Below are 12616 nucleotides of genomic sequence, written 5' to 3' on the forward strand. Positions count from 1 at the left end.
GCTGAAACTCCAGTATTTTGGTCATCTGATATGAACAGCCAACTCATTGGAGAAGTCCCTGATACTGGGAAAAACTGAGGGGAAGGAGAAGAGGGCTTCAGAGGATGACGTGGCTGGTAAGCGTCACCATTGCAATGGACATGAACTTGGGCAAACTTTGGGATATGGTGAGGGGCAGGGAGACCTGGCGTGTTACAGTCCACGGCGTTGCAAAGAGTCAGACATGACTGGGCGACTGAACAACAACAAAAACCTGAAAGTTGAAAATGTTCTACTGACAATTGGTTTTAGCAAATTGTGAAGACACTGACATTATTTCATTTTTAGCAGTGGAACATCTTAGTTTGGATCATCTTGATATAAACAGATTCTAAGGGATCATGATGTTGAGGAATACTGTTTTAGAGTGTAGTTATTTCTTTTTTTTCTCAGAGTTATATATACAGAAAAACTGGATTGTATTCTATTTATTTTTAGTATCAAGACACTTCTAATCCATTTTAATTACTGGCTGCTGGAAAATGATTTATCACTCTGAAACATGCTCATTTTTTGATATCCACATATTCAGGTATTCCATCTTATAAAAACCTGTATCTGTATGTATTTTTAGATGACTTCAAACCTGCCTCTATTGACACTTCTTGTGAAGGAGAACTTGAAGTCGGCAAAGGTGAACAGGTGACAATTACTTTACCAAATATAGAAGTGAGTATATATATTAATATTTAAACTGAAGAGATTTTTAATAGAATTTTTACTAAATTTAAATGAAAATAATTGCACAGTTAATATAGTGATGATCAATTAAAGTAATTAATAAATACAGCAAAGCAAAAAATCTTAAACTATCTTAAATAAAACAATCTTGGAAATGCTTGAAACGTTAAACTTTACTTTGTAATTTTCAAGAACTATCTTATTAAATGATGTGAAACAATTAGAGATCTAAACATATTTATTAAATCACTGTTATGAACCAGATTTTGTACTACAAACTAGGAATAATAACATATCCTCTGCCACCTAGTCCTAATCTGTTATAGCAGACAGGCACATGAACACCTAATGCTATAGATTAGAGCACTGATAAAATTCTGTTTAAGAATGTTAAACATAAGTAAATGCTCTGCCTGGTAGAATCTTGAAAGGCTTCACAAAGCAGATGCTATTTGGGCCAAGACTTAAAGGACAAGTGGAATCTCACCAGTTACAAGAGGAAAAAATATTCTAGGCAAAAGGAACAATATGTGAAAGGTTTCTGTGGAGAAAGGACTAGAATTTTGTGACTAAATGAATGCATGTAGTAAATTACAGAATGATGAAAAATGATTGATATGAGACTGGAAAGGTAGATTGGAATCAGATTATAGAGAATCTTTTAGTTGTAATATAGAATTTGAAGTTTATCCCACAGGTATTAGAGAACCATTAGAGGTTTTAGAGTTCTCCTGATGGCTCAGTGGGTAAAGACTGTGCCTGCAAATCAGAAGTCACAGGAGACAAGGGTTTAGTTCCTGGATCAGGAAGATCCCCTGAAGAAGGGAATGGCAACCGTCTCCAGTATTCTTGCCTGGAAAATTCCATGGACAGAGCATAGGTGGCAAAGAGTCTGAGCATGAGTTAGTCATGACTGAGCGACTAACACTTAACTTTCAGAGGTCTTTAAGCAGAGAAATAACATGGTTAGATTTGTGCTTTAGGAGTGATTTTAGCAATAACTTAATTAGGGAATGGGTTGGTAAAGAGAGATACTAGATCAGGGGGCCTTTACCAAAAGTTTTGCCCATTTCAAAAATCTTCAGATGTTATCAAATACTGTTTATATTGTATGCTCTAGTTTTCTCAATCCTTGAGTTAGAAATTTCTCAGCATTCAATGTTTCTTTTATACTCACTTGATCTATTCTCAAAGAAAACCAAGATTGTAAATTTATAGTTTAACATAGAAAACACCAGACTTTCTGAGATTTTTTTTCCTTTGTCTTATTTAATTTTTGTGATAGGAATGGTTTTGTGCTAGTTCATCCACATTCTCTTATATACAATTATGAAATGGCTTGTCATGGTTAGAGATATAGCCAGTAAGCTCTCTATCCTCTATCCAGCCTTCCATCTTTTTCTTTTTATCAGCCAACACTATATATTGAGACCTCACTTGTATGTCAGACTATATCAGTTGGTGCCTTTGAAGTTTTCCCTAATGTTAATTAAATTCATGGGGGCATTTTATTTTTCTCATATGCTCCCTTAGAAACTGAAGGAAATGAAAAATAGAGTTCAGTGTGAAACAGTGTAGATAAGTAAGGCTTTGCATTACTCTGTTATTAAAAAGTATTCAGATTCTGATGTCTCTAAAATAGTTAGGAAATTAAGTACCCAGTAATCTAAGGCTTTTTTTTGCTTTGTGAGGTTTATTAAAGAAAAACCTAAATTTAAAATTTATTGAAAAATATCAGGTGTATTTTCCCACATAATTTGTTGAAAATTTATTGAAAAACATCAGGTGGTTTTTCCACAGCACAGCAAAAAAAAAAAAAAAGAGGTAGACTAGATGTGGTAGGTGTCCTAAAAAAATATTTCCGTTTAATGAGAAAGATAGGAGATAATTGACTAAAGTTTCATAATGTAAGGACCATCATAAAGGTATACACAGAATATTATGGGAGTACAAAGAAGGGATCATTCAGCCTGGAGAGGGAAAGGAGACATTGGGAATGCTGTCTTGAAAGATGAGTTGAAATTACCCAGGTGAAATAAAGAGAGAAGGACTTCTTAGGCAGAGAAAAGAAAGATATGGGCTACAACAAAGCAACAAAAAAGTCTGTTACATTGGAAGAACTACATATAGGCCACTATGGCTAGGTAAGAAAGGGTGCCTATAAGTACATAGTGGGAGATGGAAAGATATTTAGGAATCAGATAAAGAAGGGCCTATTGTGTAATGCGAAAGAATTTTATCCTGTACTGTGACTCTCACATAGCTGGAATGGAAAAGAATTGTTAGAATTACTGTTTGCTAAGAGCAGGGTTTTGTTTGTTTTTTTTTTTTCCTCCAAGGCATACAGTCTGTAAACAATTGTGAATAAGACTAGAAATATATTCTCAAATTTTGTGGCATTTTCCTCCTTCATTGGGCTTCCCTGATAGCTCAGTTGGTAAAGAATCTGCCTGCAATGCAGGAGACCCCAGTTCAGTTCCTTGGTTGGGAAGATCCCCTGGAGAAGGGAAAGGCTACCCATTCCTGTATTCTGGCCTGGAGAATTCCATGGACTGTATAATCTATGAGGTCACAAAGAGCTGGACACGAATCCCTTTCACTTTTACTTTCTTCCTTCGTTAAAGAACTTTAATTAGGTAGGAGCTTTACATTTCTTCACTTTTCTTAATTTTGTGGGTGTTTGTAGAAATGCTTTATTAGTTTGAGGCATTTAGATTCTCCTATTTTCTTTATCAACTTATTTTCATCACCTTGGTGAAAATGCCTAGAAGCTTGGAGGCATTCCATAAAATAGAACTTTTATTATTCTTTTAAGAATACCTTAAGATTCTGGTATTTCTTTGATAGGGTGAATTTTCTCATTTTCATTTCTCTAGGTTTTCTTTGATAGTATCAAATAGAAGAAATGAATAAAAATGAACAGTTAAGGGAGTCAGCATTGGGCATTTACAAGTCTCTCATTTTTACAAAAAGCTCTATGTTTGACTGCTATAAAATTTCAAAATGTTGAATTTTGAAAGGAAAAGAGATACTTGACTGCTAATGATTTGTCACTGGTGCTGTCTAAGTCTGGGATATGTTTAGTGTTATCTTGTGAGGTACTTTTGTGGACTTCAGTAAAATAGCCCACAGGAAACTTCCAGCTACATGTCCTATTATGCAATGAATGTATGTCTAATGGTTGCTCAACAACTCTAGCTCTCAAACCCTGGACATGTGAGAGTTCCATATGTCTGATGGCTACATGCCTTTGACTCTGTTGGTCAAAGTCCCTTCCAAGATGAATATAGTCTGATTCTTTGCTTTTGCTGTAAGTTTACATAGCTCACTTGGGAAAGCAGCTCACCACATTCTTGGGACTTCAGCTTATTGTAGGACTAGAGCCCTATTTTAATGTCCTATTACAATTATACTTTTAAATGAAGTATATCTTTTATCATTGTATAATAAATCTTTTTACCTTGTTTTTGTGATTTTAAGCTTAAATACCACCTTCTTTAATATTAATTTTGCCACCTTTGCTTTCTTTTTATTTGCATGTTCATGGAATCTTAGTGTCTTTTATTTACTTACATTTTAAAGTATACCTTTTATTAGTGGAATATTCTGTGTTTCAGTTTTAAACCTAATTTGCACTTTCTGTTTTTATTAGGATAATTCTATCCACATTTAGTTCAAAGCTGATATACTTGATTAAGGTTTATTATACAATGATAAAAGATATACTTCATTTTAAAGTATAATTGTAATAGGACATTAAAATAGGGCTCTAGTCCTAAAATAAGCTAAAGTCCCAAGAATGTGGTGGGCTGCTTTCCCAAGTGAGCTATGTAAACTTAAAGCAAAGAATCAGACTATATTCATCTTGAAAGGGACTTTGACCAACAGAGTCAAAGGCATGTAGCCATCAGACATATGGATATGTATATATATTCAGTTCAGTTCAGTTCAGTTCAGTCGCTTAGTCATGTCGGACTCTTTACAACCCCATGAATCGCAGCATGCCAGGCCTCCCTGTCCATCACCAACTCCCGGAGTTCACTCAAACTCACGTCGATCGAGTCTGTGATGCCATCCAGCCATCTCATCCTCTGTCATCCCCTCTCCTCCTGCCCCCAACCCCTCCCAGCATCAGTCTTTTCCAATGAGTCAACTCTTCGCATGAGGTGGCCAAAGTACTGGAGCTTCAGCTTTAGCATCATTCCTTCCAAAGAAATCCCAGGGCTGATCTCCTTCAGAATGGACTGGTTGGATCTCCTTGCAGTCCAAGACTCTCAAGAGTCTTCTCCAACACAGTTCAAAAGCATCAATTCTTCGGCTCTCAGCTTTCTTCACAGTCCAACTCTCACATCCATACATGACTACTGGAAAAACCATAGCCTTGAGTAGATGGACCTTTGTTGGCAAAGTAATGTCTCTGCTTTTGAATATGCTATCTAGGTTGGTCATAACTTTCCTTCCAAGGAGTAAATGTCTTTTAATTTCATGGCTGCAATCACCATCTACAGTGATTTTGGAGCCAAAAAAATAAAGTCAGCCACTGTTTCCACTGTTTCCCCATCTATTTCCCATGAAGTGATGGGACCAGGTGCCATGATCTTAGTTTTCTGAATGTTGAGCTTTAAGCCAACTTTTAATTTGTTTTCTCTTTTTGTTAATAGTTTTATGAAGCAGCTCATCTTTTTTCTTTTTTTCTTTGTTTTCCCTCATGTTACTTTGGGAGTACTATTGTGCTCTTCCACTCCGTTACTGATTCCTTTCCTTTCCTGTTATTCACAATCCAACGTGCTCAGATTTGCCTGTCAGCAGATGGAAAACAAAACTAGAAGGAAAGAAGGAAGGAGGATAGCAGTAATCTAGGTGAGCTGATAATTGCATTCTGAAGTCGGGTTATAGCAGGAAACATGAGGTGGCAGGATGTGTTCAGCAGTGATTCAGAAGCAAAGAGAGTTCATATGCTTAGGAGTTTCCTGGCACCTTAGTTGTTTAATACCCCTTTCTTGGGACCTGAAGTAAGTTCAGAAATTGAAGTTTAAAATAAGAGTGGTGCTCAGTTTAGTGAGTAAAAAAGTTTAATTAAAAAACTTGTTTGTAGTCTTCCTAGTGATCTGATGGTTGAGAATCTACCTTGCAATGCAGGGGACATGGGTTTGATCCCTGGCTGGGGATCTAGGATCCCAGATGTTACTGGGTAACTGAACCTGCATGCCACAACTAAGGCCCAACACAGCCAAATAAATAAATAAATATTTTTTAAAAAATTGTTCAGAGTATAGAAGGCAGGCATAGGGATTGTGAACAACCTGTTTAACTTTTATTTATAATAAAAAATGTTCATATTATTCATATGAGCATTCATTGAGTATCTGTTCAGATCTTGTTACTGTAAATAATTGGAGCAATAAAAAAAAATTCTAATCAGTATTCCTTCTTCAGAAACTCAGAGCAACAATAAAGTATTATATTTTAAAATGTTTTCTAAGTAAGAATACAAGTATTTTTAAGGAGGATATATTACGTGAATCTCTTAAATGTAACATGGAGCCCTTGGGTTGCTATTTGGGGGTATCTTACTTATTTTCAGTGAAGACATCTGAAAAATATATTTACCAGCCAAGCAAGTATATTTGTTAAGATCATGCTTCTGGCTCTGTACCTTACCAGGGCTTCTCCTGAGTGATCCCCATCTCACTCTTTCTTATAGGCCACTCCAGATGTGTCCTCTTCTATGCTGTGGATGCTTAACTTCCTATAGATCATTTTGTCTTGGAAAAATTTCTCTTTCTTTTGGCTTCATCATGTTCTCTCCCAACCTTTCAGATGTCTCTAATCTAGCCCTTCTGTTTGGCAGCCTCAATTACAAAATTTATCTCATACTCCTCCTTGTGGTCATGTGTACAATCTCTAATAATTGTTAACTTTTAAAATATGATATGCCTTTTTAACCTTTCTGGTGGCTCAGATGGTAAAGAGTCTGCCTTCATGCAGGAGACCTGGGTTTGATTCCTAGGTCAGAAAGGTCCCCTGCAGAAGGGAATGGCTACCCACACCAGTATTCTTCCCTGAAGAATCCCATTGACAGAGGGGCCTGGCAGGCTACAGTCCATGGGGTCCCAAAGAGTCTGACAGGACTGAGCAGCACTTCACTTTAGTCTTTTATGGGGGCTTTCCAGGTGGCTCTGGTGGTAAAGAATCCACCTACAATGCAGGAGTTCAATCCCTGGGTGGAGAAGATCCCCTGGAGTAGAAAATGGCAACCTGCTCCAGTATTCTTGCCTGGAAAATTCCATAGACAGAGGAGCCTGGTGGGCTACAGTCCGTGGGGCTGCAGAGTTTTAGAAATCACCTTGTTCTAACTTGATCTAATATTACTATCGTGTTTGACAAAATTATTATAATTAGTGCTGTAAAAATTAAATGTACTTCTATAAAGTTCAAAACCAAGCAATTATAACAATATATTGTTTAGGGATACATATATGTGGGATAAAATAAGAGAATGAGAAACATAAAATTCCTTCAGGGTTGAGGAAAGTGGGAACAAAGGATAGAAGAGGAGCATGTCGGTAAATGTGGGTTATTAGGAGTGAGCCAGGGTTCTTTAACCGTTTATTATGGAAAATAGAATAGTATAATGAACTCCTATGTACTTATTGAGTTTCAAGAATTATCACCATTTTGCTGTTTTTAATATAGTCTCCTACCACTTCTTTTTCCTGTCATATTTTAAAAGCAATCCCAGATATTCACAAATGCTTATGTATACATCCTTAACTGATAAGGATATTTTTACTTTCACTTAAGGACCATGCTAACCATCACTTACCATAAAATTAATTATAAGACCTGGTCCATATTTATGTTTTCATGATGTTTTCAAAAATGTCTTTTTTCAACTTTTCTCCCTAGGAATCCATGTAAAATCCTTATATAGCATATTTATGTATTCATTTATTTTTTATTGAGGTATCATTAATTTATAAGGTTGTGTTAGTTCAAGTATATATCAAAGTGATTCAATTATACATATCTATCTATATTTTCAGATTATTTTCCATTATAAGTTATTATAAGATATTGAGCATATTTCCCTTTGCTATAGAGTAGGTCCTTATTGTTTACCTATTTTATATTCCTATATTGCATTCTGATATTATGTTTCTTATGTCTCTTTTATTCTGTAAAATTCCCTGACCTCTATTATGACATCAGTTTGCTGGAGAAACCAGATTAATTGTCCTAGAGGATATACCCACATTCTGGATTTCAAATAACTTCTGTCTGGTATTATGTAACTTGTTTCTCTCTCCTCATGTTTCCTATAAGCTGGTAGTTATTTTTAAAGGCTTGATGAGAGTTAGATTCTTTGTAAGGTTTTGTTTGTTTTGTTTTGTTTTCAGGCAAGAATGCTTTGTAGATGGTGCCTTGTACTTTCTTTTATATTACATCATGAAGCATATAATGTCTGCTTGGCCCACTTTTAATCAGTTGGTTTAATGTAACATGTTTCTTGATACATTCATTTTACTTAATCTGCATAGGGGAGCACCCCTTTAATAAGATTTAAGATTTGACAAATTAAAGAAGGAAGAAGAGGAGGGGTAGGAAATATAATTCAGAACTTTTGTCCCCTTATTGTAAAGTATATTAGCTGTATTAGAATTGAATACCAATTGCCTGTTGTAGACCAAATCTACAAAGATTTATGAAACAAATCTTTACTGGCTTAACGCAACTACTTCCTCTAGTCTCTTTCCTAATGACAGCAATTTTGAGATCTCAATCTCTCTTCATCTGTGTTTTTTTACTATAGTCCTTAAAGCCAGAGTAGTAAATTTAGGTAGTTAACTTAGGTGACTTGAAGTACAAAATAGATTGAGAAACACAGAAGATCTCAAGTGAAAGTCGCTCAGTCGTGTCTGGCTCTGCAACCCCATGGACTATAGAGTCCATGGAATTCTCCAGGCCAGAATACTGAAGTGGGGCTGTTCCCTTTTCCAGGGGATCTTCCCAACCTAGGGATCAAACCTAGGTCTTCTGCATTGCAGGCGGATTCTTTACTAGCTTAGGTACCAGAGAAGTGACGATCTCAGTCTCTTTCAACTGAATTTTCATGAAAAATTTTAATAACAATAAACTTTTTAAACAGGGTTCAACTGCACCAGTAACTGTTTTCAAAGGTTCAAAGAAACCTTACTTAAAAGAATGCATTTTGATTATTAACCATGATACTGGGGAATGTCGTCTAGAAAAACTCAGCAGCAACATCACTGTAAAAAAAACAAGGTATGTGGTTAATGAAATAAATATTTTATCAACACATAAATTGCTAAGAAAATGTCAATGAAAAAAGTTATTGGATTAAGTCACATTATTATATAAGGATTTTTCTATGTGGTGCAAGATGTTTTCATTTTTTTGCAAGTTTAAATTTGATGAAGATCCTTTAGCCAGAAGCTTTTACCATCTCTCCCTATGATACATAAAAGCTTCTTTTGTTTCTAAATGTTTTCTTATATGTAGTTATATCTTTATTCTGTTGTAGATATGTTTGTAGAACTGGACTGAAAGGAGTCATTATGCGCTCTCCAAATAATATCATTATTGTTGGTAAAATTTTATCAAGCACCTAGAAAACGTGAAGCAAGAAAAGGGAGAATTTCCAATACAAATAGTACCTCAAAACTTCTACATTTTAATTGGGTTAACATATAATTGCACTAAAAAAGTCAGTAAGAGAGTATAGCCATCTCAGATTTTGGGGAAGGGGGATAGGCAGTAGAATAATTAACATGTAGCATAAAGGGCTGTGCTCTAAAAGCCATAAAAATATTAATAGTATAGACAAAACTTGTTCTAGGAATTAAAAGAAGGGAGAAGTTATGGTTCACCAGAGCATTAAGGGAGCTCTTATTGATGTACCTTAAAAGGAAGATAAGATTTAGAACTGTTTTACCCAAACATATTTGGTGATAAGAATTACCTTTGTGTGTTTTGTTAAACATATGAGTTCCCAAATTCAACTGATCAGGGAAGGAGCCTAGGAAGCTTTTTTTTTTTAATTATCCTCTCCTCTCAGATGATTTTTATTGATAGAAAAGTTTAGAAGATACTGATTTAATTATCAGAGAGAACATGTGGACATAAACAAGGTAGGAATTTATCTGACTTATTTGGAACCTATGAATAAGACTTGCTTGAATAGAGCAGAAATTTGTTTCTTTGCTTGTATACCAATATTAGAAATGGGGAATGAGGCTGGAAGAAGCTAGAGTTAGGTGAGCTAATGCTTTCGATATTAACCATGAAATTAGTACAGTGTCTTATTGGCGGTGGTTATATACTGCATTAAAGTTTTTTTAACCAGGGATAGACATGCTTACATTCTTGTTTTGAAATGTAAATATCCCAAGCAAATCAATTTAAATGAAACCATGTGGGAAACAGAAAAATGCATAAACCATGATTCTTGAGAGTAGGAATGAAGATTAAAGCAAAGTCCCAAATACTTTGTGAAGGAAGAACTAGCAGGATTTGGTGACTGGAAATGGGAGCAGCAAAGTCAAGCATAACTGTGTTATTTATACATACTCTTTTCTTAAAAGTATTGAAAGGAGAGTATACGAATCTTCTTTAGTAAAATGTCTTAATGTTTTAGGAGAAGGCAATGGCACCGCATTCCAATACTCTTGCCTGGAAAATCCCATGGATGGAGGAGCCTAGAAGGCTGCAGTCCATGGGGTCACTGAGGGTCAGACATGACTGGGCAGCTTCACTTTCACTTTTCACTTTCCTGCATTGGAGAAGGAAATGGCAACCCACTCCAGTGTTCTTGCCTGGAGAATCCCAGGGACGGAGCAGCCTGGTGGGCTGCTGTCTATGGGGTCGCACAGAGTCAGGCATGACTGAAGCGACTTAGCAGCTTAATGTTTTAAATGAAAAATGTGGGAGTGATTTAATTTTAACAGGATGAAAGTTTCAGAATTTAGGGAATATATTATCTCTTGTATACTTATGTATAATTTCATTTTATTTCAGTCATTTGTGTATGTCTTATCTCTTCAATTTAGAGCAGTGGTTTTGTTTTTGTTCACATTTGTATCCTTCAATGAGCCTGTGTGTATGCCATGTATATAGCAGGGCTCAATAAACATTTGTTATATAATGAATTAATTAATGCTTTAATCTTTGAATGTCATTTTAAAGAGCTCTAGAATAAAGAACAAGCTGTCAGTTTTAGCAGCTTTGTAAGTTGAAATTGTTGTTATATTGCAATCATCATACTGGTTTTGACCTTTTGCTATTCTTAATGGCAGGTTTGAAGGAAGCAGTAAAATTCAGTATCGAATAGAACAGCAGCAGCAACAAATGCGAAATTCAGCTAGGACTCCCAATCTGATAAAACATTCTCCATCCGAAGACAAGATGTCCCCAGCATCTCCGATGGATGATATTGAAAGAGGTAAAGTCTATGTGTATGTAATGTCCCTTTACAAGAAATTATTAATAAATGTTAAGTGAAATCTTTCATTTTAATTGACAAGCAAACTAACCATAAAATTCTAAAAGCATGTTTTTAATTATGGGTTTTTCTAGGGGAAGAACATAGTTTAGTAATTTTATGTACATGAGCCTATATATAACAGAATTTACATTTTTATTATTCAGAGGAACAAGTATTTATTATTTATTATTCAGAGGAACAAGTTTAAATACGTGTAATTGGAGTTTTCTCCTCTTTGACAGTTATGATGATTCAAATTCAGGTCTTCACAGCATCTTCCTGTTGAAGCTTTTTTATGTATAGCCAGACTATATATAGATGTCTAAGATGTCGCCAAACCAATAGTGAAGTGAGGAGATGTAGGAAGCCAAAGCAGCAGGCAAGTTCTTCTGAAGTGCTGCTCACTTCTCAGCAGGAAGGTGTTTCTAGGAAAGCACAGTCCCTTTGAAAGTAAGGAAACTTATATATCTATTTCTTTTCTAGCTGCAGTTTGGGTGTCTGTGTTATTGTAATTAAATGTGGTAGGAGCAAGATCCTGATCACCGAAGTTTATTTGCTTCTACACTTAGCCTTCATAACTTATATATCATGTTCTGTTTCCTCTTGCCCCCTTCTAAGCCCAGTATAGTATTAGATCCCTAATATATTAGTGTTCACTTTACAAACAGTAAGAAAATATAATCTCAGAACTCTTGTTGCCATAATGGTTAGAGTACACGTAGCCTTTCCAGGTGGCCTAGGTTTCCTCACAACCTAGTGGCTAGGTTCTAAAAATAAGTGTCAAGAGACAGAGAGTGAAAGGAGAAAGGACAGCGTGGAGGTGAAATCTTTATCTTTTTAATTACACAGGCTCAGAAGCCATGTAGTATCACTTGTGCATGTGTTTGTACATGTTTTAACAGCTCTATTGAGGTATATCTGATACAAAATCTTCAGGTATTTAAACTACAGTCTATTAGGTTTTGATATTTGTACATCCTGAAGTTACAACCACAACCACGATAATGAACTTATTTATCACTCTAAAAAGTTTCTGCCTGGTCATTTGTAATACCGCTCTGCCAGTCCTCCCCACCCCATCCATTCCTAGGTAAGTACTGATCTGCTTTATGTCACTATCATTAGTTTGTTTATTTTAGACATTTATATCAGTGGAATCATATAGTATGTCCTCTTTTTTTATGTCTAGATTTTTGCACTAAGCATAATTATTTTGATAATCATCCATTATTGAAGCATGTATAAATAGTTCAATCCTTTTTTACTGCTGAGTAAAAGGATCTTCTTTATGGACAGACAACAATTGCTTATCTGCTCAACTTGAAGATGGACATTTGAGTTGTTTCCAGTTTTTGGTTTTTACAAATAAAACTCTTATGAACATCACATATT

At 35.4% G+C, this 12616-nt stretch overlaps 1 protein-coding gene across 2 annotated transcripts in view; it reads left to right on the top strand.

Annotated features, from left to right (window-relative positions):
* Positions 1 to 12616, top strand: part of EAF2 (ELL associated factor 2) — a 52492-nt gene that overhangs the window by 10961 nt on the left and 28915 nt on the right. For both annotated transcript variants that reach the window (XM_012095581.4, XM_004002965.5), the window contains exons 2-4: positions 614 to 708; positions 8870 to 9006; positions 11037 to 11182. In XM_012095581.4, the coding sequence (XP_011950971.1) occupies positions 614 to 708; positions 8870 to 9006; positions 11037 to 11182 (378 nt within the window). The remainder of the gene's footprint in view (positions 1 to 613; positions 709 to 8869; positions 9007 to 11036; positions 11183 to 12616) is intronic.

The sequence above is a fragment of the Ovis aries genome, chromosome 1, assembly GCF_016772045.2.
Source record: "Ovis aries strain OAR_USU_Benz2616 breed Rambouillet chromosome 1, ARS-UI_Ramb_v3.0, whole genome shotgun sequence".
NCBI classification, from domain to species: domain Eukaryota; kingdom Metazoa; phylum Chordata; class Mammalia; order Artiodactyla; family Bovidae; genus Ovis; species Ovis aries.